Source organism: Clupea harengus, chromosome 3 (assembly GCF_900700415.2).
Source record: "Clupea harengus chromosome 3, Ch_v2.0.2, whole genome shotgun sequence".
Taxonomy (NCBI): Eukaryota; Metazoa; Chordata; class Actinopteri; order Clupeiformes; family Clupeidae; genus Clupea; species Clupea harengus.
In genome coordinates, this window is record NC_045154.1 from 18,831,517 (window position 1) to 18,856,872 (window position 25,356).

At 42.2% G+C, this 25,356-nt stretch overlaps 2 protein-coding genes and 1 long non-coding RNA gene across 4 annotated transcripts; 2 read left to right on the top strand and 1 right to left on the bottom strand.

The window, feature by feature from the left end:
• The first annotated feature begins 356 nt into the window (after positions 1 to 356).
• LOC105892402 (beta-1,3-galactosyl-O-glycosyl-glycoprotein beta-1,6-N-acetylglucosaminyltransferase 3-like) lies at positions 357 to 1,722 on the top strand. The gene is made up of 2 exons (XM_012818648.2): positions 357 to 365; positions 450 to 1,722. Exons 1-2 carry the CDS (start codon positions 357 to 359, stop codon positions 1,641 to 1,643), a joined length of 1,203 nt encoding a protein of 400 aa, XP_012674102.2. The 3' UTR covers positions 1,644 to 1,722.
• A 2,566-nt stretch (positions 1,723 to 4,288) lies between these two features.
• Positions 4,289 to 20,709, bottom strand: bnip2 (BCL2 interacting protein 2). Of its 2 annotated transcripts, XM_012818800.3 has the most exons (11): positions 19,648 to 20,709; positions 17,217 to 17,312; positions 16,658 to 16,740; positions 16,008 to 16,184; positions 12,482 to 12,664; positions 11,513 to 11,615; positions 11,073 to 11,204; positions 10,010 to 10,096; positions 9,764 to 9,862; positions 9,350 to 9,385; positions 4,289 to 5,260 (listed from the first exon to the last, which is right to left on the bottom strand). In XM_012818800.3, exons 1-11 carry the CDS (start codon positions 20,043 to 20,045, stop codon positions 5,203 to 5,205), a joined length of 1,452 nt encoding a protein of 483 aa, XP_012674254.2. In that variant the 5' UTR covers positions 20,046 to 20,709; the 3' UTR covers positions 4,289 to 5,202. The 2 variants fall into 2 exon arrangements, with proteins under 2 accessions (XP_012674254.2, XP_012674255.2); XM_012818801.3 differs by lacking the exon at positions 9,350 to 9,385.
• Positions 20,710 to 24,428: 3,719 nt separating this feature from the next.
• Positions 24,429 to 25,156, top strand: LOC105892478. Its single transcript, XR_001162063.2, has 3 exons — positions 24,429 to 24,505; positions 24,587 to 24,709; positions 25,087 to 25,156. It is a non-coding gene; the product is annotated as an uncharacterized LOC105892478 (long non-coding RNA).
• The last annotated feature ends 200 nt before the right edge of the window (positions 25,157 to 25,356 follow it).

Consider the following 25,356-nt stretch of genomic DNA (forward strand, 5'->3'; position numbering starts at 1 on the left):
AAATATCACCTTCTGACTCTCACTCATGCACTCATGTGAAACCCACACACACACACACACACACCACACACACACACACACACACACACACACACACACACACACACACACACACACACACACACACACACAGACACACCCACTCAGAGTGAAACTAAACTATATATGGCATGCCATGCCGTGCCATGTCACTGACACAGAGAGCAACCCTAAATGACATTGATATGTCAAACCCTTGCCACTTCCTCCTCACTCATTCTTTGCAAGGGAGGCAGGTGACATCTTTCCTAAGGTGCATTTGCATTCAGCACTGTCTGTAGGGCAGTTTCATTTCAGTTTGACTTAGTTCAAGCACAATGGCTCTGGTAAGAAAAAAATGTAGACAAAAGACACTGAAAACTATGTGTATGATATTGATGTGCATGTGTCTGACTTTGATTTTATGGAAGACCTCAAAACACAGAAAAACTAAAGACAGGTCTTCAGAGGAACAGAAGGTACCGACTGGGGACCTGGGGGAAATACAGGCATGCTCAGCAATCATTCGAGGAGATATGAAAGGACTCAATAAGGAGGACCTCAGCAGACTTCTGAAGAAGAGAAGACGTGTTGCTTTGCCAGAGTCTTTCTATCTCAATTCAACAAAGGATTGCAGTGCTTACATCAAAGACAGGGGCTTTCTAACCGTAGCCCTCAGTGAAGAAGAGAGGGACTTTCCTATTGCCTATTCCATGGTGATCCATGAGAACATCGAGATGTTTGAGAGGCTCCTCAGAGCTGTGTACACACCACAGAATGTGTACTGTGTGCATGTGGACAAGAAGTCTCCAGAAAACTTCATGAAGGCTGTGGAAGCCATTGTTTCTTGTTTTCCAAATGTGTTTGTTGCGAGTAAATTGGAAGCGATAGTTTATGCCTCTTGGTCTCGAGTCCAAGCTGACCTGAACTGCATGGAAGATCTGCTTGATTCAACTGTCAATTGGAGGTATCTTATCAATACCTGTGGAACTGACTTCCCCATCAAAACAAATGCAGAGATGGTGCACATACTTAAAGTGCTAAAGGGAAAGAATAGCATGGAGTCTGAGATGCCTTCTGAACCCAAGAAAGCTCGCTGGGAGTATCACTACGACATTACTGAGTCTGGTATTGTTCAGACAAATATTAGAAAAACCCATCAACCCATCAGGACACCCATGTTCTCTGGAAATGCTTACTTTGTGCTGTCGAGAGAGTTTGTGGAGCACTTGTTTAAAAGCCCAGAGGCTAAAGCTTTGATTGAGTGGGAGAAGGACACATACAGTCCAGATGAGCACCTCTGGGCATCTCTTCAGCGCATGCCAGGTATGCCAGGGTCCAGCCCTCCCAACAACAAATACGATATGACGGACATGAACTCCATAGCCCGTCTGGTGAAGTGGGGTTATCTGGAAGGAGACATAAGGAAAGGGGCACCCTATCCTCCGTGTGATGGTACGCATAGAAGAGCAGTATGTGTGTATGGTGCTGGGGATCTCAAGTGGATACTAAGCCAGCACCATCTGCTCGCCAACAAATTTGACCCCGAAGTTGATGATGTTGTACTTAAATGCCTGGAACATTATTTGCGCATGAACACGTCAGTTGGACAATCACTACAGTGACTTGCTGAGGAACTACGAAATAAAAGGGTAATTGTTCATTCTTAGGGTACGTATTACTGGAACTGTGCACATCATACTACCAGTGAGTCAGTCATTCTGATACCTGAAACGAATAACCTTTTAGAGAAATCCTTCCTTATGACTATTTCCTTGTTAAATATATTACATTATTGTTAAACATTCTTAAATATAATTTGTACAGTAAGGATTTTGGATGCAGATCCTTGTGTATAAGTTCTGATTGCACTGACCCAGTCATGCATCAAAAGGACACAAGCATACAGGTGTAACAGCCCAAATTAACACCCGCCCAGATTAAACCTGGGTATACTTTGGCCCAGGCCAGAGTATAGCCCGGGTATAAACTGTCCTAGGCCAAACTATACCCGGGAGTGTAAAATAGCCTAGGCCATACTATACCCCTCCAGGCCAGAGTATACCCGAGGGGATAAACTGTCCTAGGCCAAACTATACCCGGGGGTGTAAAATAGCCTAGGCCAGACTATAGGCGACAAAGGCAGTTGCCTAGAGCGCCACCTAGAAGGGGGCGCCAAAAACTGCGGCAAGCAAAAAAATATATATATATATATATATTATTATATAGTATATATTTGTATTTCTTTTTTGCAAGTTTTTTGAGCCCCTTCTATTTCTCCAACCAATATTTTGACATTAAAAAATATATTTAACATAAGGGGAACATTTTCCAAAAATCTAAAGAGGTAGGGGTGTTGTCAGAACATGCTAGCGCATTGATGTGTATGGGTCGAACGGACAATACAACATTTTATTAATAATTTTTTCTAAACTTGCCTGTACCTAGTGCAGTACATTCTTAATATCAATGGTTGAATGTTCCTCGGTTCTGTATCCCTCCTCCACTCCCTGAGATGCCCAGACATGCAAGAGACGTCCTAACAAACGTTAGATGATGGCTGAAGTTCAAGCACTCTGGACTCTGGTACTGGAAGAAAAATAACTTGACAGAAAATAAAACACAACCCACTGCAATAACAGGAGAGAAACCGTGTGGCTTCAAAATAGGTTGGAAGAACACAACAAACCTCAAGAGGCACCTGCACAACTCTGTAATTTATGCTACGGTAAATTAGCTAGTAACTGTCGATGATTATGTTATGTGAGGTCGTTATGTGAAGTGTTGTAGTAATCTTTGATCTTTGTGGATGTTTTGATGTTGTTATCAGTGTTTAACTTTGAACATTTATATTGTATATTGTAACATTTATATTTATATTATATCGCTAGTCTTAGAAGTTGAAGTTTCAGGACGTATAATCTTTTGATTGTGTGGAAGTCTAATATTTTTTCTGTTTTTATGGTTGAAGTAATAAAGGTCTATGTTTTAGAGTTTTAAGATTTAAGTCAGTTAGCTTTCTCACTTAACTTACCTGACAAAGCTGAACCCCCAATAAATGTTGAAAAAGTAAGTAATTCTTGTGTATATCACTCAACACTACTGATATCATGGGGGTATAATCTGGCCTGAGGGGGTATGAATTGGCCTAGCCCAATTTAAACCCCGGCGAATAAATTGGCCTAGGCCATAATATACCCGGGGTATAATCTAGCCTAGGCCCCTTTAACCCCAGGTATAGTCCGGACTGGGGGTATACTATGGCCTGTTACACCGGCAAAAACTGAGATTGCCTGAAGAACATATGCACAATAATAATTGTATTTGTGTTGAGCTGGCATAATTGTTCAAATAATGTTTCAGAGCAAAGCACACAGGCTATGCAGCAGATAGACACAAGGTCAAGGTTTCTTGTCAGACAAGTAACAAAAGTGTCACACCCTTAGAGCAGCCTCCTGAATAATTCATTTGACTTGACACAAAACACTTCACTTGGATGAGCCTCACATCGTAACCTGTGTTTCTGCAAGTAAGAATGCACTTGTGTTGCAAAGTGAGAGTGGGAAAGGGAAGGGGTACAGAGCCCCTAAAGTCTTCAGATGGAGATATTTGTCATCAGCATCTTGCGGGAACAAGTTATTATCTTGCTCCAACAATAATAACTTGTTCCCACAAGATAATAACTTGGGCACTCAAGATCAAAAAAATATCTCTTTACGGGACTTTAGGGGCTATGTAGAGGGGAGTTTGGAGAGAAATGTTAACTTAAATTTCTTAAGTCAAGTCTAGATCATGTTCCTCTAACGCGAACCTTCAACGACCTCCAGCAATTGGAATGTACATACCATAGAGTATGTTCAGATTTCAACCTTTGTTCAAAATTTGTTATAGTTTATAAACTATAGATTTTTCAAAAAGGTTAGTGTGACAAACCCCAAAACCAATCTTTCAATTTTTTTTTTTTCAAAGTCTCTGTGGTGGCCATGTTGGACTTTCAAAATGGCAACCACCCATAACTTGTTTTTAACCGGATCCCTCATGATAAATCAAATTGGCCAAATTTGGTGAAGATTCAACAAGGTTTGTGGCGATTGAAAAGGTTTTTGATGTGGTCGGCATGATAGGAGATCCCAGAGAGGGGTCTTGACAACCTAAGACTTCATCAGATATAATAAACGAATTTCATAAGGCTGATACATAAAAAGCTTGGAAGAAAAACACACTTTTGCTTTATACAGCACCCCCAAAATGACTGTGCAACGCAGACCAATTTTTTTTTTTTTTAAGGCCATATTTTACTTGACAGATTCCGTTCCTTATGTAGTTACAATTACTTGCTCTTACTCCTCTGTCAAATTACAGTAAAACACATTTACACAACACATACATTTGGCATTTTACATTTGGCAACCAATTTAGAAACACATATCAGAGCAATCGAGCGGTGCTCTACTCCCACCACAGGCTCCATATTCTGGTTAATCACATTTGTTCCTGTATTATCTTCCTTTTAACTGTATCATGGGCATGTGGTGGCGAAAGGACACACCACAGACCTCCTGTGTTGTTTTGTTTCATGCACCTCCCAGCTCCATTCAGCAGTAAAATAGCAACAGGTTTGTTTTCAGCTCAATGGTGAGCAAACTAAACATATTGTTAAAATCAATAGCCGTAAAAATATATTAAATCTCTCTCCTTTTTCATCACTTTTTTGAAATATAAATATATATTTTAACTGTAATGAGGAACATGCATCATCTATTTGGAAATGGAGTGCCTTAAATATACATCAGTAACTATGACAACGGCAACAGAAATATCTACGTTCGACTACATATGTAAAAAGGTTATAAAAATTGCTTGCTTGCAACAGAATTGAGATTTCAAAATATTGATTGGATGTTTGGCATTACTACGCACAGTACAGGAAACGTCCACAAACGTAACAGGCAGCGATGTCTCAGAAGGCACATCTCCGGAGTCAACAAGTCGACAAAATCTCTATTCGATCTTCAAGAGTCTTCAAAAAAAAAAAAAAAAAAAAAAAACTAAACAAAAACACAGAAACAAGATGAGAACAAGCCTGAATGCCACTGGCTGTAGCGTTGCACATTCTTCTGTCTTTTTTTTTCTTTTCTTTTCTTTTTAGTTGTTCTACGTGAGGAGCCCTGCACACACCCTGTCTCACTCAGGCACCGCAGCGGCTGCCATCTCCACCTTGCCGTGCATATCCTGGTCAATCCTGCACAAAAAAAAAAAAAAACAACACTGTTTAACGATCAGACATGGAAAGGCCATGGAAAACCCAAAGTCCCCGGTTCCTCTCTTCAATGAACCCCAATGTTACACAAAGATGCCCAACCCAAGGTCTGACAGATCACTGTGATTCTGATTTTCCTGAATATCAGGTATATTGTGTATGTTTCAAAGCACTGCTTGACGTCTTTCACGGTGTAAAGACCAGATATGTTTTCATAATACCAGACCAGATACTTGTATGTATCAGGTTGAAGCTTTAAGACGCATAACATCAAAGAACTAGCATTGGCAACAGACAAAATCAAAACAGGATTACAGCTGAAGATCAACAATGAGGGTAAGACACAAAAAGAAAGAAAACAAATTTAATTTTAGAAAAGAAGAATTTCGGTAGTCAATGTTTTTTTAGTCCAGATGATGTGGTATTGTTGTGAGGATACATACAACAGAATACAAATCCAATGTATGAAGGGTGAAGGTGAATATGGTTACATGCATACGTGTGCCAACTGTTGAAAAGACAGAATGACCTGAATACTTTTTTTATGACTAAACAGTATGGCGGTCTACTCCATTAGTGTATGTGTTGTTATTATCAGTCTACTCCATTAGTATGTGTTCTTATTATCAGACGCTTTATGTTAAGTTTGTATAGTTCATTCATCTATCCTCTTGTAAACATCAGCCTCTGCCTCAGCCAACCAGCTTTGAGCACACAGATTAGAACTAGAGTGGAGAGAGAGAGAGAAAGAAAGAAAGAAAGAAAGAAAGAAAGGAGAGAGAGAGAGAGAGAGAGAGAGAGACTAAACTACAACAAACACATTAAAGAGTGTAGTGTAGTGCACACCTACAGAGACAAGCAAAGGTTTGGGCTTTTTAATACATTTTAAAATGTTCCTTAAAGTTTACATTACACTGAGACATATTCAGGCCGTCAAGACGAAGTGTGTGTGACTTGAATTTTGTAAGCTCTGGTGTAAGCCATTCATTCATTATTGAGAGATTGAGAGGTTGACTGATCTTTCCTTCAACCCTACAGTCACATGTAACCATTCAGGCACCTCTGGTCAAATGTTCTGTTTACTGTGAATAGTTAAGTGAGCAGAAGATGAACTGATCTCCAAAAGGCATGAAGTTAAAGATGAAACATTGTTTTCAACATTTTAAGCAAGATTAGTGTATACATTTTGTTTTGTACAATTTCGGAGTGAAAAAAGGAAATGAGCAAAAGTTTGGGGACCAGAAGAGATTTGAGCTCTCAGATAACTGTCTTCTCAGAGACGAGCTCTCAGATAACTGTCTTCTCAGACCTGAATTGTCTAAGGACTGCAGTCAACAGCAACGGTGGAAGTCGACTGTTACGGCCAGCCTCGCTGACTGCAACATGAATGACCAAGAGTCAAAGCGGCTCGTGTCTAGGGGGTTATTTATTACAAACAAACGCAACACAGAACTCTTGAAAGGCTAACACAAGTAGAATGCTGTCTCGACATTCAGAACGGGACGCGAGGCCACGCGGTAATGGCAGGATAACGCGCCCTCATCCACGGCAGGACGACACGGTTTATTAAGGGAACGGCTCCACCCCTGAATATAGGTCGCACCAGAAACCTATTAACGAAACAGAAAAGAGCAGGCACCGAGTAAAGAAAAGAACTACGCCACCCGGAGCGTAAAGAGGACCGTAACATCAACTGAAACTATTGAGGAGGGAACTGCTCGTAGGATTGCTAGAAAGTCCAATCAAAACCCCCCGTTTGACTTCAGAACACCTTCAGGAAGACTGAGCACACTCTGGAGGGTTGGTGCACTGTTCTGTGCAGTGACACCGGCACACATATATGAACTTCATGGAAGTGTGATTAGGAGAAAACCTTTCCTGTGTCCTCACCACCAAACCCAGCATCAGAAGAACATTTAAACAAGCCTGATGCACTCTGGGAAAATGCCTGATGCACTCTGGGAAAATGCCTGATGCACTCTGGAAACAAGCCTGATGCACTCTGGAAACAAGCCTGATGCACTCTGGAAACAAGCCTGATGCACTCTGGAAACAAGTCCTGCGGACTGATGAGGTTAAAATTGAACTTTCTGGCCGTAATGAGTAAAGGTATGTTTGGAGAAAAAAGGGAGCAGAAATTCATGAAAAGAACACCTCTCCAACTGTTGGAGGTGGCAGGGAGGTGGATGGATCATGCTTTGGGCTTGTGTTGCAGCCAGTGGCACAGGGAACACCTCACTGGTATAGGGAAGAACGGATTAAATGAAATACCAGGAAATTCTGGAAGCAAACATCACACCCTCTGTCAAAAAAATAAAAAGCTTTTTGGCATTTTTTTCTTTTTTGTTATTTTAAACCTGTAAAAAAAATGTAAATAAAAAAAAGTAATCTTGCCTAAAATATTAAAGAAATGCATCATCTTTAACTTCATGCTTTTTGGAAATCAGATCATAAGGAACAGAAATGTTGACCAAGGCCACCCAAACCTGTGCATGCCACTGTTAATGTGTTTTTTGACCTGTAAACTAAACGATATTACTGTACATCAATGCTGGTGGTAATATTGACAAAATGACCATTAAAAAAAATATATACGTATCTATATATATTTTACCGAAGCTGATGGCAGATACTGACGTATTGCCACTGATGGACTTATCTTCGTCATGAAATGTATGTATAAAATAACGTTAACGCCCTCCTATGCTCAACCTTTAACATCACATGAACATGAACCGTGTGACACCAAAAAAAAAAAAAAAAAAATATCTGTCAACCAGTCACCCTGTGTACAAAAATAACGTGCTGCATTTAGCTTATTGGTCCACATAATGAGAGCTGAGGAGCGACGTGAGAGAAAGTTGTATGGTGCATGATTGGACCGGGCAGTGCTGCAGGAGAGAAGATTGTATAGTGCATGATTGGACCGGGCTGTGCTGCAGGAGGAGGAGGAGGAGGAGGTGCAACAGTGACACATGCAGGTAGCAGTGAGGAGGTGCAGCCGGAGCAACAGCAAACAGGCAGGCGTGCGGTTAAAATCTGTAATCCATCACTTGGCAAGCTAACCAGGAAAGTGGGTCACACTGCAACCTTGCAGCATTTGTAGCAAACATTTCACAATCACAACAAATCACAACTATCTGACTGTGTGCATGATGATGATGACCTGGCGATGATTTAATGACTTATTTATCTACATACAGTATTTACATATAACGAATTAATGGGGGGTGTTAGGGGAAGAGCAGTAGCATGTTGAATTTACAGAAACAGCAAAGGAATGTAAAACACAACATGCTCCACACATTGACCTTGTATTTGCACTGCTTCAGCCGCAGAGGTAGCTATAGTGTTGTGTGTTTAGGAAACGGGAAGGGGTTGGTGGTGGGGGTGGAGGAGGAGGAGGAGGAGGAGGAGGGGGTCGCATGTGGGGCTTGGTTAGGGGCTAAAAGTAGGGGATTACCACTGTGAAGGACTGGATTGTTTCTGTGTGACGCTGTGGCGGGCTACTCAGTCTCCCTACGATCCACACACATTGGTTAGCTTTGAGACTGGAGCCTTCACAGACCCTCAGCAAAACTCACAGGCAGCTGATGTTCGCCACTAAGCTGTGACCAGGCTCAACATGACTGTGATGATGTCCTCGCCATCATCCCCCATTTAATCCTACACATAACTTTGTAGGAGTTGTCTACTACAGGTACAGGGCTGAACTTTACATTCTGGACATAAAAGGAGCTTTGTTGACTCAGATGTTATGTGGTCAAAAAGCTGTTCATGTTCATTGGACAACAGCTTTATTATGCATCCTCGTCAATCAAACCAAAGGAAATTGTGACTGCGTGTGATGGATAAACCATGTGTGGCTTAGCACCTGCTGGCCGAAGTGAGAAGGCGGGAACAAGTGACCCCTTTGGAAACTGGTTATTTAACATGAGGGTGCAAATTAGTTTCCTTTTTTTAAAATTACTGTCCTCAAAGCCAACCAATGATTGAAGTGTTAGTTCCCGTGCGATGCAGAAAAAGACCTATGGGGACCAGGAACAAGGCCTGGAAGGAGCAGACAAGTACCTTTTATGTCTTTTCCTATTTTTTTCTTCATCAAACCTTAGAGGAAGGGCAGGAAGACGAGGTTAGGGAAAAGAGATTTGTTGACAGTTCCAACAGCCATCAGCAAACATTCACATAAGCACACTGTCAAAAGGGCTTTGACAGGGTCAAAAGAAAAGTTCTGGAGGTGTAATCAACCAGATAACAGGTTTAAAGACAGAAACCAATCAAATCAAATCTAATTAAACAGGCGTGGAAAAGGTCCCTATCTTAAACATCATAAATAATTAATAATACAAATAAACTATTAGCATAAATAGTGCATCTGAGGGTTAACCGTAACGTTTCCCTGGGATCATGTTAACTTAGGACATTAAGAGATATTTTAAGAGAGGGTGAGACACAGAGTGTAGTTGTGACGGTAGAGGCACTTACTGTTTAATGCACTCAGGTATTGACACATATTCCATGGGAAGAAGCTCTCCCAGATCCGTAAGGCTGAACACATACTTGATTTTTTGGCTAAACTTTGTGCTGTGAAACCATACAAAGAACAGTTTATGGTGTGTATGAAGATGTTAATTTGAATGATGTGACTTAATGTGATGTGAAATAATGTAAAATTCATTTAGCGGCCTCATTGTAAATGCTTGCTGTAACAGGATGGACAAAATGGCTGACCTTATGAACGGTTTGGTGAGAGCAAGAAGTGTGCGGATAAACCAGGAAGGATGGACGATTATCAAAGATTTCAAGTTCTTCCGTAACCTTTCATTTGAACAGGAGAGTAAAAAAAAAAAGAGAGTTAGTCCGTACTCATTTCACTTAGATGACAACTGACCCTTCATTGAATAACTACAAACAATATTAAAAGAGTTTTCTGTTGAGAGTTTTACTTATACTGCAAATTAAGGTATTGATTGATTGACTGAACAGAATTACACACTTCTATGGCTGAACAACAAACTTCGCCCTTTAGACCATTTCCTGTTATCCACTTCCATATCTCCATGGCTCCCTCCTTACAACTTACAAAGAGCAAGTCCCCCATAAGCAATTAAGATGGCCATGCAAGCTCTTGTGTACTATGACATATACTACAAAGCATTACTAATATGGAACTATTTAATTACTATTTTTGTCTACTTTTCCTTTAAAAGCTGAGTACAGAGTGGTTTAGTCCAGCACAGAGAGGGAGAGGGAGAGAGAGAGAAAAAGAGGGAGAGGGAAGGAGAGGGAGAAAGGGAAGGAGAGAGAGAGGGAGAGGGAGAGAGAGAGTGGGAGAGAGGTCTAGTAAGGTAGGAAAGGCTCCTTCAAAGTCTCCTACAAATAACTACCAAAATATGTGATAAGTACTTCATGCAAGTTACCTTACCCCACCTATTCTAGCAAAATAAATATTAAAACAATTATTTATAATTAAAAAATGTTTTGTATTAATAAATCTCTATAACCTAATATAATGCCTCAATTTATCTTTGAAAACAAACATCTTGTCTGACAAATCCTTAGGCCCAATTCTGAATTTAACATTTCTCTTAACATGAATCTGGCTTGCCAAACCTCTGTTCTACTGCCCAGGCCTAAAGAGGCCTTTGGGCCTGCATGTGAACATTATGGCTTGACAATTTGAATAAAGAGAATCTCCCATAATGTATCTAAATGTTTAAGAGAGAAATAAACAGAGACGAAGAGACAGTGCTCAAATATTTTCTGAACGCTTTCTGAAAGCTGCCACACTGACCTCCGGTCGATCTGCTGGTAACACTTCCTGAGCCAGCCCACGCTGGGCATCTTGCGTCGAGACGTGGCTCCGTTCAAGTAAACGATCATGTAGTTCTCAGCCACCAGGAGCTCCAGAGTGCCGATCACATACCTGCACCGGGAGGACACACACAGGTCAAGGGTCAACTGGGCTGATCCGACTACAGCTGAATCTGTTCTGTAGCCATTACATTTAGCAGGAAGAGGTCATTTAATTTGCTTTAAACACTTCCAAGTTCACGGAAGCTGTTTCATAGTACTTCTGTAGTCAATCAACCGTCCAATGTCCAAATATCCACAAGTTTGTCGGTGTAAACCGCATTCTTCTTTGTTTAACCTCCATTACGTAGTTTGTTGGATTAGATGGATGCACTAGGTGATTACATGGAAACAGAAGGATGTGACGTGTGCCAGTCTTACTTGAAGAGATTGTCCATGATGTATCGGTAATTTGGCTGATTGCTCTCAGGCATGTAGCAAACCGCAAAAACAATGATGGCGTTCAACCCGTCACCATAGTAACCTGCAACAGAATGAGAAGGGGAGACAAACAGAATATATGAGAAGCAATCATCTTGTTGTATGAACCTGTCATTGAATAACATATGGATGACCAGTCAGATAGCCAACTTGGGTCCACGAGTGTGCTTCAGTGACACACACCCTGTTAGGACCACAATACAATCCCTCCCCACATAGGCAGATAACAGGGAACAGCTGCTATTTAAGAGAGAGAGAGCCGTTGAATCAGTCAGACAGATGGACACAGGGCGCTTGGATAGAGGGGATAATGTGGTCAGCCTTAAACAGCTACTCAAGTTAACCATTAGGCCAACTCTGTGAAGCTTGTGTCAAGCCATGCAGGGGGAGGGAGGAAAGGAGGAGGTGCAGAGGGAGGGAGGACAGGAGGAGGAGAATAATGGCATTGCCCTGTGGTGGGGAATTAGTGACTAAGACAGCTGTATGATAGCGCTGTTTCAACCGTGAGCTGTTCCAGTCATGTTAACTTCCAACAACACATATTCAATCCACCAACCGTTCAAACCTCAAAGCCCAGAAGAGTTCTGGACATTAAAGTGAGCCTGTCCAGCGAGATAGGCCTACAGATGTAACGCAAACGCTTTCATCTGGGTCCGTCAAGATGAGTTCTTATCATGCGACTAGGGAAGCTTTGAGCGCCCAAATCTCTGCCCCTTCAGTCTTAGCCCCCCGTGGCTTTCATTAGCAACTGGGCTTCAAACGATGGAGACGTTGAGTGTTCAAACTATTCTGATTGCTGCCATGGAAACGTTGACTGTGGAAAACTATTGTGATTGCTGCCATGGAAACGTTGACTGTGGAAAACTATTGTGACTGCTGCCATGGAAACAACAGGGTGGTCCTGCGTACCCCCGTGGCTGATGACTCTCTTGTAGGGCTCGATGGCCTTCATGTCGACGCGGTGCTCCTGGTCCCCGATGCGGAAGACCCTCCAGCGTCGGCCCTCCTCCCGCTCCTCAAACACGGAGTACTCCTCCACTGACTCCACGCCCTTCCGCAGGAGGTCCGTGCTCTTCGGCTTCGGAAGGTCGTCTGACAAGAGAGGAAAGAGAGAGCGAGGAAAAGAGAGAGAGAAAGAGAGAGAGAGAGAGAGAGAGAGAGAGAGAGAAAGAGAGAGCATGGGAGAGAGAGAGAGAGAGAGAGAGAGAAAGAGGGAGACAGGGAGAAGGAGAGGAGGAGGACAGAGGAGTGAGAGATGAGGGAGAGAGAGAAAAAGAGAGAGCAAGGGAGAGCAAAAGCAGGAGGACAAGGGGAGTGAGAGAGAACGAGGGAGGGATGAGAGAAAGAGAGAGAGAGAGAAAGCGGGAGAGAGAAATAGAATAAGAGACACAGAGAAAATGAGAGAGAGAGAGAAAACAAAGAAAGAACAAGAGGGGGAGAGCGAGGGGAAACAAACAAGCAAGATGAAGAAAGCGAGACACAGAGGAAGAGAACGTGAAAGACAGAGAGAGAGGTTAGTTTTCAGTTCAAAGCATTTGTGCTTTGTGTGTGAACCATCAAGAAACCCCACCTCACTGAAGTGCCTTTAGAGCTGATGTCCTGATAAACCCTGTCTAAGCAGCATATATTCCACTTTCACCGACTGAAAGTCACTAACAAACAGGTCAATCGTTGATGCAAGCTTTTTGATGTTTTCAATGTCACCAACACTAATCTAAGTGTATTCTGAAACCATCTTAAAAAGGCCCAACGGCATCAATACTAATCTTTTAAGTGTATTCTGAAACCATCTTAAAAGGCCCAACGTCATCAATACTAATCTTTTAAGTGTATTCTGAAACCATCTTAAAAGACATTACCTTTACAAAATGGAGAGTGTATGATCGCTATAATAAAGCCAAATCAGTCTAAAATCTTTCATTGCCACTAACAAACACTTCAGTCTGTACCAGAGTATGCACATATCTCTCCCAGAACAGATTGAAGCCCAAATGCCCTTCTGATCAACTCGCTCATCACATAACTGCCAAACTGATCGCCATGGCAGGACACACTTACCATGCAGCACACGTTTATCTTCACCAAAAAGTACACAAAAGGGGGGCACTGTGGCGCAAGCAGTAGCCCCGACCACATTCGGGCTTGACGCCCATGGAGGACACGGGTTTGAATCCGGCCCGATGTCATTTCTCCTGTCCACTCCCCAGCTCTTCTCCCTCTCATTTCCTGTCCCACTCTTCACTGCACTATCGATTAAACGCACAAAAGCCCAAAAATAAATCTTAAAAAAAAAAAAAAGTACACAAAACGTCACAAATTTGATTCAGAATCAGAAAGTAATAATCCCGTCTGATTTCACAGGCAGATTAACTATAACGTCATAACCCAAACTGTACAAGTATGGGGAGGAGTAGACTGGGCTGCACTGGGGCTGATCTCATACTATGGGGAGGAGTCCACTGGACTGCACTGGGGCTGATGTAATACTATGGGGAGGAGTCCACTGGACTGCACTGGGGCTGATGTAATACTATGGGGAGGAGTCCACTGGACTGCACTGGGGCTGATGTAATACTATGGGGAGGAGTGCACTGGACTGCACTGGGGCTGATCTCATACTATGGGGAGGAGTCCACCGGACTGCACTGGGGCTGATGTAATACATGCTGGAAAGCAAAACCTGCGTTGATATGCAAGCATACAGTATGTGATGTGGAAGACACCAATGCTGAACAAATCATTTAAAAAGGAACATATTAGAATCTCATTTGGAATATTAAGACCAAACATTCTGGTGTATCAGTGATTTGAATAGGAGGTATGTGAAAAACATGCAAAACCATCAGAGTCCCAAATGAACGTAACAGAGACGTACACATAACAGAGAATAAAAACAAAGTTGAAAGCATCACAAAATTTGAAACCACAGAGGAACACAAGGCTTGATTTGTTTTGGCCGAGCCAAACCATACACAGGAGAAAAAAAGAAATAAACCAATCTGAAATGAAAACGGTGGAGGACGTCGTTGATGTGCGCGGGCGGAAGGAGAGGCGATGGCGGGGAGGGAGAGTGAGACTGTCAGAGACCTTACCACGACACGCTGGAGGCACAGCGCCTGTTCACAAGCACTGAGGAGAAACAACCCTTCCCTTCCAGGCCACAGAGAGAGGGAAGCAGTGGAAGAAGAGAAACACAAAAGAACACACACACACACACACAGTGAGACAGACACACACGTGTGCGCACGCACGCGCACACACACACACACACACACACACACACACACACACACACACACACACACACACACACACACACACACACACACACACACACACACACACACACACACACACACACACACACACACACACACACACACACAGTTTTACTACTCCAGAGTGAGGTCACCAGTACCCCTGGTGTGAGATGAAGGGAAACTTAACGTGAAGTTGAAAGACTGCAGCAAATCTATAAACCAGATTGACCTGACCAGAGTGCAACAGGCAGAATTGCGTGACACAGTGGAAAAGATACACTACCTCTAAGTGTTCTTTTGTCAGGTACTAAGGCAATGCCTGTATGCGGGCACACTTTCATACGCTTCAATCTACTCTGTGGAGGGGGGCGATGCCAGTCATTTGTCATGGGAAAACATTAACTACTGAAGCATTTAACTTCAACTCCTTAATTTCCCTCGGGATTAATAAAGTATCCATCTATCTACTATCTATCTATCTATCACCAGTTAGGGGGAAAGCTGCCTATTGTGCCTGTGTAAGCTGACTTGGACATCATCCAAAATCTGTTGTGTTGTTGTTGTCTCTTGAATTGTGTAGGCATAGACAGAAGCGACCAGGATCCAATGAAATACTGTAAATCCATTACACGACAACAGTGAGGGGCTGTGCTTTTGGGGTCCTTGGTCATGGTCTGATCATGGTCGGATCATTGTCGGACTCCAGAAAGCCATCTAAAAGACCTACAAAAGGAATTGCATTCTACTAACAACTATAAGCAGAAAACTATAAGCAAAGATCTGTGTCTGTACCAAATGCATAACATGACTTATGCAAAAATTTGCATAGCTGTATACATGTGCTTAGAGAAACATCCTGAAGCAAAGATGTTGGAGCTGCATAAATGCATACAATAACCCAATAGATGGACATTGTGTGTGCAGAAATTATCTTTTCTTATGCAGACTTTAAGTCCACCATCTGCAGGAGACTGACACCTTGTGCGCTCAACATCAAGCAGACTGGCACCACCATCTGCAGGAGACTGGCAACGTGTGCGCACAACATCAAGCAGACTGGTACCACCATCTGCAGGAGACTGGCAACGTGTGCGCACAACATCAAGCAGACTGGTACCACCATCTGCAGGAGACTGGCAACGTGTGCGCACAACATCAAGCAGATCCTCTCTTACCTTCCCACTCGAACTCGTTGCTGTTGTCTGAGGGCGTGTCCAAGTCGTCCAGGTCCAGTTCAGTGCTGTTGTCCAGCTCGTCGGAGAGGACCGAGCTGTCGCTTCGGTCCAGATTCAGGCTGATGTCAGGGGCCGGCAGCTTCTTCTTGGCCTTCTTGGTGCAGTAGGGTTGTGCCGCTGCAACAGCATGGAGGCATAGTTTGAATGCCTGGTGACTCAACACCAGGAAGAATTTATGTCCCAGATGAATTATGTCAAAGCATCAGCATGCAGCCACTTTGCCACTTTGCCACTTTTTGAGGTATGCTTTAATTGGCAACAACTTCAAAATCAGATGATGGTCATGTGAAGGACAGATAAACCGACCAGTCATTCCCACCAGCCGCCCAGGCTATGCACTACATCGTTTTTTTGGTCTGGGACGGAACACCCCACAACAATGTAAGAAAAGCTTTAACAGCACAACATCAGCAACTATGGTGCCAAATAACACATGTTAGCATGCTAGCAAGCTTTTCTGAGTACCAACTACAGTGTTAGTGTTTGCACATTTTCTGCATACGTGTCTAGGTAATTATCTCCCTAGTTTTAGACCAAATCTCCTTACTGCTTTAAGTCTTCTTCAGTGTGAACTGGTGGGTGAGTCTTACCAGGTTCTCCATCTCCTGATGCGCCAGTGAATAGCTCGTCACTGAGCTCAATGTCCTCTTCCTCCTCTTCCTCAGGTAGAGGTCTGCCAACACACAATAATTTCTTACAAAACCCGAGAGTGGATGTGGGTGAGAGAGACAGAAAGAGAGAAAGGGGGAAAGATAAAGAGAGAGAGAAAGACTACTCCTATGCTTTTATTTCTTCGCTGAGCCGGTGCTTTTCTCCTACTGTAAAGGTAAGTGTAAAGCTTCAGTTCACTTTTACCGAAAAAGCCTAGCAGGTGGACATACACCAGAATGACTGAATATAATATGTGTGTGATACATATATGAACATTCAGTAGTTTACATCCCAAATGTCTGGTGGTCAACAAGGTACGTTGAAAGACCCATGAACAGCAAACACCTAGGATGATCATTTATTAAAAAATACACAACTCCTGTTAACCAAGATGAAGTCCACGCTAGCCTACACAGGGAACTTACGTGTCCAAGACTAGGCTCACCTTTAATTTGGCCATTATGCATGCTGAGTGAGTGAATGGGTGAGGCTCATTACCTGGGAAAGTCCTCGTCCTGCCACTCTTCCTTCAGCTCCACCCCCTCCATCCTCAGCCGGGCCTCCGTGGTGGCAACAGATTCCTGGCGTTCCAGACTGCCAAGACAGAGAGAGAGAGAGGGCAGGTTATCCATCTCAACTTACAGAACGAGGGGTCAGCGGTCAACATCATGACCATGTTATGGCAGCTTTTTGAGTCACATGCAAAGAAAAAAAATATAATACCCTCAAATGACCATGGCCTACTAGAGACAACATCCTTACATCATACAGCAGAGCCTGCAGTGATAACCGAGTACTAGACTTTTCGGATGATGACAGCATCTTTGAAGAGAAATCATAAGCCGAACATGTGTAAAACCTTCATCTGTTCTGTCTTGTGGAGTCTGTGTTGGCCTACTCATTGCAGGAGTGCACTCTGAGATTCTTCTGAATGAAGAGTGCATTACAAATTAAATGAATTATTATTATTATTATTATTATTATTAGGAGACTCTTAGGCTGGACTTGGGCTTGGTCAAACGACCACACTAGTGCCTTTAGGAGCCCCAGATGCTAAGACCGGCCACACTGAGGATTAGTTTGTAACTCATAACTCTGCTAGGAGCTGAAGACTACTGGGCTACGCTCAGTATGTCTGGAATCTGAATGGTATAGAGGCCCTCTTTGATGCAGTAATCTCCAATGCTAATGTACTTGCACATCCAGACACAGAAAATTCACTGCATTCCTTTCACAAACAAATGGCATTATATATCCATCAGCTGAGCGGCACTGTTCTTTCAATCCACAACAACAACAACACACAGCTACGCATGACACATGACTGAGAGGGAAACACGCAGATCTCCTGTGCTGGGGGAAATCGTGTCCAACAGGTTGACAAGTCCAGACAATGTTCAGTGCACGGCAAAGTAAAGAGATGTGCCCAATTCTCTATGGAATTTGGGGGAGGTGGAAGAAAAAGAGAGAGAAACTCGGAAACATATAAGAAATAAAGACAGCTTTGTAAGAGTTGGCGAGGGGGATGGCAAATAAGCAAGCAAAGACAGAAAGAGAGACTAGCCTCCTCCTTCGTCCTGTCTGAGCATGAAAGAGTCTAGTTTACCAATGGGTTTCTTGCCTCTCCTTTATGTTGGCGTGTGAGGTCTGAAGATATACTGAATAGTGTCTGTGTTTTATGTATAAAAAAACCCACATAATTTCATTTACAATAATTGAAAATCCTTAAATTACGTCAATTTGGCTGACATATTCTATTTATCGCGATCATATTATTCTTTGTGGTTCTACCACCTTTAGACGTGTATGTCAAAGCGCAGAAAAATGTACACCGGACATGTGGTTAGGGGAAGGGGATCCCCTCCCTTCTTTCAAAACAAAAATAAACCACCCAAAGGAGCTTTTCTTCTACAGAGGCAGCTGTGTGCTCATTTCAAAGGGACGACTGACAACCTGCCCCACGCGAGAGGAGACAGAGAGAGTCAGAGAGGAGCAGGACACTAGGTCACAGTTTAGGGATGACCAGAGCTCATTCTCATGCGAGTCATGACACGTTGAACACACTCCTTTGGATGTGACTGAGACAAGGGCATTAGCCTAATACCCGTGCCGTTAACTGCCCCAGGCCATAGAGATACAGCTCACCCAAAGTCAAGCAACAAAGCACAGTACACAGCTGCCGACGCTACAAGTCTCTGCTAGTAACCTGACTGATTTCCAGACACATTGCCAAGCAGTGTGTGTGTGTTTCACTGCGACGTGTTCTCACAGGGGGGTTTCTGAAAGTGCCAAGCTTTCAGATGCACTACTTTTTACAGAGAAGAGGAAGTTCAACCCCTGTACGTGACCGACAATAATGCCTGTCACCTACAAACTCAACTAAGTTTCACACACCAGAGTCCTCTTGAATCAAAAGGAAGCTGTCTTGTGTGGCACATGATGCCGAACAGAGGTTTGCAAACTTGTGCTTTGGAAGCCTGTGAATATAACCTCAGTGCATGTAACAAGACCTGTTATGTTAATACTAGAAACAGACTGCTCTGCTACACTGCAAGACTCATCCCCAGTCACTCAAACAAATATTACTGATTGTAGTCATCTTATTTGAAGTCAAATGCATTTCAGACACTTAATGGGGCATGAAAAGACATTTCATACTCATTATCCCAAGGGATGCAAAATGATTGCACTTCACAAACAGTGCTAACTTCCTAGTATGTGTCACTACAGAAAAAAACATACTTGTATTAGAATAATAATCAAACGAGACAGTTTTGTGCGGTAATGCAGCACACTAATATAAAAACTGAACGTCATGGGCCAACTTGCTTGCTTTTGGATTAATTTTGCATAATGAGAAAAAACTAATTTTGGACACATCGGAAAACTAAGCACCAACGAGAAATCAAAGCAATGTAAGCATAGTTACCTTCCATTTAAATCAGACGAGGAGTACGTTTGTGGCAAATTAACTGGAGACGAAGTTCGCACCCCAGCCGATTCCTCCTGTTTTTGTCCATTGTCTAGAGTTGCCGTTTCCTGTGGCGGAGCTCCTGGTGGGGTCGGGCTGTGTGGCGCAGCACACTTCCCGTTCTCCAACAAAACAGCGTCTTTTGAGGGAGAGTTTTCGGACTTTTCTTCTTCTTCTTCCTCCTCCTCCTCCTCTCCACATTCTGATGAATATGATGGACTCGTCGTCGCACTGTTTTCTAGAATCTCAAGAGTGCTGGGTGTGTCTGGGTCTGGGCTGCTTTTGTTCAGACCCATATCTTCTCCAGCTGTGTTTCGCCTCAAGTCCACTTCACTTTCTATCACATCTGAGGCCATGAGAGCTTATATCAGTCACGGCCTCTTTTACTTCCAACTAAGCTATGTGGCTCAAGCGTAAGTCAATCACCACAAACTCCCCTAATCTGTGTTTCCTTTCCTTCGCTAGCCAGCCAACAATCAAGTAGACTAACCTATCGCTAGCAGGCTAAAGTTAGGTAACCGCAGACAGCTGGCTAGCTAAAAAGTTAGTAAGTTTACTTCAATGCAAGTGACTTTCCTTCCGTTACATAGTTCATCTGACAGATTTATGAAGTCAAATTAAGTTTTTGATAACGTTCGTGCACCCCACCAATTTTTTGTAAACTTCCCTGGTAGGGATCTGCTTTTTGGTGGTAGAGTGCGCAGTCCTTATTTCCCTTTCCTTCCTTTCCACGGCTTGATTGCTTCGGCTCGGCTAGCTTGCTAATACAGTTAGCTTGCTATCAAGCTACCGTTAACAAACAAAACTTTGTCAATCTGGTGACTAATAAGTCAAGATCCATGGAGTCCGACCTTCCAATGGATCAAATATCTCTCCCACCATCTAATATAACGATCTATTTATTCCGTTGTATTAACTGGTCCTCCATTGTTTTGTTCGACTCGATGAGCGGGCCGGGTGACTTCCCAATCCCCTCCTGTAGAAGGGGGCTTCCAAAACTGTCACTGAGCTCTTCCCTTCTCCGTTATTCGGATAACACGTCGTCATCTCCTTTTTCACACTGTGCCAATACGAATTTTTTCTATTGCCCTCTGTCGGCGTGGAAAATATTTGGGTGAAGGGAACGGAGGACTTTGGTAAAGAGTTGGGTACCCTAAATCGGTTTGAAACAAAAATTAGGATACGTATTAGTGCCCTATAAAATACGAGAAAATGAGGGAGTAAAGAAAAGGCCGTTATTTGCGTATTTGTAGCCTATGTCTATCTAGTCCTTTTTTCATGAGATTAATGATGACTTTCCAAAGAATATCAACATATATAAGTTGTGCATGAATTTCTGAACCACCACCTCTCTAAACCTGAATCTTTTTATTTACTCCGATGTTGGCAAGTTCCTGTGTGTTATGATATGACATTAATATAATTGCATTCACACTGATATAGGCTACAGCTGGTAGCTGCCAAGTCTGATACATCAATTTGAAAATATTTAAATAATTTCAGGTAATCAGAACATTTCACTAATTAGCATTGCAATATATATTGCAGAGACACTGAGTTCATTAAGCTACATAACTGTAGCCTACATTATAGTCCAGATGTATCCAATTGACGTTTGCTTGAACCACTACAGTCTGAAACCAGTCAACACACTATAAGGTCCAGGAGTTTGACTTACAGCTGTCCGGGGACATTTGCAACCTTAAGGCAGGGAAAATAATTGGTCACAATCACTCTCACAAATTTCTGCATCGCAAGGAGGGCTAGTTTTGGCCAGCGGCAACATTTTCTAGACAATAATAATAATAATAATAATAATAAAACTTTATTTATATAGCACCTTTCATGCAAAAGAATGCAGCTCAAAGCTCTTTAGTGACAAGTGACAATGACACCAGCAATTATGTAGGGAGTCAACCAAAGGTCATGGGGCCCCTTCCCCCCTACTTTAATGGTGGGGCCCAGAGGACACTAAGGGGCACCACCATCCATTGGCTTTTGGGACTAACGCCTCTCCACTTCCCACTTCCCTTCAAGGTTGTGACGCCACCACCTGATCCTGAATTTCTGAAGAATGAGGAAAAACAACGCACAGCAATGCACTGTACCAAAATATGTTTATCTGTGTGAGAGCAGATATGTGTACATGTGTATTAGCACCCTTGTATATGTGCACAGTCATAGCAACCAGTCAGTGTGCTTTGTTTGAATTATAGGTTAACGTGGTATTAGCCATGTTTTTTTTTTTTACTTATCATCTCTCCACAGTAAAGCTAAATTCTGAGCTTTATTTCTAATATTAAATTCCATGTACACTTATTTATGCATTTATATACATTTTTTGATTTTTTTTTAGTGGCATTGTCTCAAGAATCACCTTGAGCAAGCACACAGGGGATAATGAAAAACTCTCTTTCCACAGGAAGAAACCTTTAGCAGAACCCAACTCAAAAGGGCAGACCCATCTACTCATCGGTATCCCCAGACTATGTTGCAGCTCATTAGTAAATGTTAAAGAGTTGCTCTCAGCCTTCTTAGACATTATATTTCAGTCCAGATGTGTTAGTGCAAATGCGTGTTTACATGTCAGTTCACACGGTGACACTGACTAGTAAAACAAACCTTTTTTTCTTTTTTTTTCTTCTTATTGACATATTACAACATTGTATTTATATTTTGAGATAAAACTGGCTCAGACATACTGTCAATGCCAGTATAGAAAGTCTGATGAAAAGTAGAGGGGCTCTTAATCTGATCATCTTCAAAGATGTTCTCACAGGTGTAAAATAGACTGTAGGCCCACTGTGCAGGTAATTCCCTTTTAATTAACTGTTCAAGCATTCACAGTCACAGTACTTAGGAAAAGTAATCATGTACTGATTACATGTCACATGGTTGAAGATGTAATTATGGCCTTCATTAATGTAATTTAGTTTACCTACAAGTGTGAATTTATTATTGTGGGAGACCATCTAATCTGACAAGGTTTCAATTACTGTTCTATAGAATCAGTTAGAACTGTGAACTAACTGATTGGTTAGATCTGTGTGGATGAAAACACAGGGAGAAATAGGGTTAATATGCTCTTCTTTGACAGCTGCTAGGGTCAACAAAGCAGGACCTTACACAAGATGGTTATAACCGTGTTATGGGACTTGCTTCAAGAGGGTGTTAGCGATTAAATAGACTTGGATATGGATATGATTTACAAATTCCAGGTAAAATGTTATTTTCTTAATATCCACGTACAGCTACACTAAAGATGATCGTGGTCCGAGAGTGGACCAGAAGTGGATTTTGGTTGGTGTCCCGACCAAAAGTCCATCGGTGGATTGATATGCTTGATATCTGGATAAAAAACGCACTACATCCAAAGTCTTAATTCTCTCCACCAGGTGGCAGCATTTGGTTTATTAAATGGCTTTCAAATAATTTATAGTAGATGGCAGTGGCACTCTTTCTCAGCGTCAGAAATATAGATAATATTATGTCTTGTTTTAGATATTAAATCTGGACTGGAGACAATGTTTTAGATGTGTTTAAGTATATTAGAGAAAATGTCAAAGAGAGGTCAAACAGACGAGGCTTCACCAACATGAGATAAAGACACACCACCTATGAGAAGGTACCAATTAAAAGGGATGTGCTATACCTGCATATCCACAAAACAAACAAACACACATATCAGCGGCAGAAAAGGACACGCATCACAGAATTTCATTCTTCTTGGAGCTCAGGTCTTCCTAGTGTGAAAAAGTACAGCTAGCACACAAACACTATTTAAATGTCAGAAAAACCCTGTGCAACTACCACCACCCCACAACAACAGCAGCCATAACAACCACAGAACTGATCACGGCTCTGGCCAATCAGCTTGTGTGCAGAGGAGGCTAAAAGAGTTTAGTAGGAGGCTAAAAGAGTTTAGTAGGGGGCTAAAAAGGCTCGGAGAGACAAAAGTGCCCCTATCCATAGCAATGCAAAATAGGGAATACTAAGAAAGTCCACTGAATTACTCAATTCAACTTAGGTTGATTGTTCATTTATCTCTTTATTAAATGGCATCATGTAACAGAGGAAAGAACAGTATCCCATAGACCACTGATTCTGAGGGAGAAACAGCACCTTTCAAAGAGCTTGTTGGCCCATGTATGTTTTCTGGCTGAGGCTGGTTGGTCCATATATATTTCATTGTAGGCTGTGTGTGAGGTGACCTTGATTGTCCTGAAACATGCTTTTAAATAAAATGTATTATTATTATTATTATTATTATAACCCTAAACAAAGACATTAAGGTTAATTTTACACAAAACAACAGTGATTCTTTCTAGCAGGGGCGAATTTAGGTTCCCACTTTTGGGACCACAGTCTTTAACAGGCGGGATTCCTGTGCTACTTTATTTCTAACTCTAAAAATTTAACAAAACAAGTTCACTAAATCGGTTGATAGGTGTGAATTTGACGATCTCAAAATCAAAAAATATATATTTTTTTTTGTTTTTGGGGGGGCTAAGGAAACTTTTGGGGGGTCTCCAGCCCCCCCAAAATAGGGCTAGATACGCCACTGGTAGGGAGTGAAACAGGTGTGTGTGATTGTGTGATTGGGAGACGTGAATGCAGTGCAGCTGGGACGGTGAATGAGACTGATGACATGCAGCCCTGAATTGCTGAGGGGGGCGTGGCCGGAGCGGAGCTCAGCAGAGACGTGACACTCCGACACCTGTCTCAGAATGGTATAAAAAGCAGACCAAACGCTGTGATCATCACTGCATTAGTTTACTTTACCTGAACAGGTGTGCCTGATACTCATCTACAACAGGTAAGAATCCTGCTTCTCTCTGTTCATGCACTCTGAAAAACCTTCAATGATCTACTAACTGTGACAATTTTTTATCCTTAGATTCCCCAGAGGAAGAAGAATTTACACAAATCAACATGAAGGTTCTCATACTGGCCGCTCTTCTCTGTATGCACTCTGCTGTGACCCATGCTGCGACCCATGCTGCGACCCAGTCTGCACCTGGTAAGTACGCTCTTTAATCAGACTCTACCTCCCGTCTCTCAAAACAGCAACATTCAGCTTTAGGCATTCTTAACATCTTGCTTTTGCATCATAGACATGTATCAGTCTCATCATCTGAATGAACCTATACGTTACCGTCTGGATATTCTCCTTTTTGATGTTTCTAATGTGGCAAAAACCTGTGAACACTGTGGAGTCATTTAGTGTTTTTGTGCTTATCTCTGCAGCAGATGTCGTGAAGACTCTGTTCACAGTTTGACATCTCTGTTCTAAATGTCTATGTTGTTCAGCATCTCAAAGAAAGAACTCATGTAATACTCTAGCCATGGGGAAATGTTTCTAATGATTGACTGATAGTTCTGTTTCTTCTTTCTCAGTCTCTAACTCGACAGCCTCCTCTATAGTGGAGGGCCTTCTGCACACCTGTTTTGGAGAATAATATTTATTTAATATAAAAAAAAAAAATTCTTTCAATACTTTTACTTAAATGAAAAGGTAAGATTTTTGTGAATATTTTGAGTAAAAGACCAAGAGGATAAACAGCAAAGACATATTTTTTTCATAGCCTGTTTTGGTCACATTCACTAAGGGTGCCAATAATTGTGGAGGGCACTGTACTGTATATCCAATTTCATTTCAAGTATGCC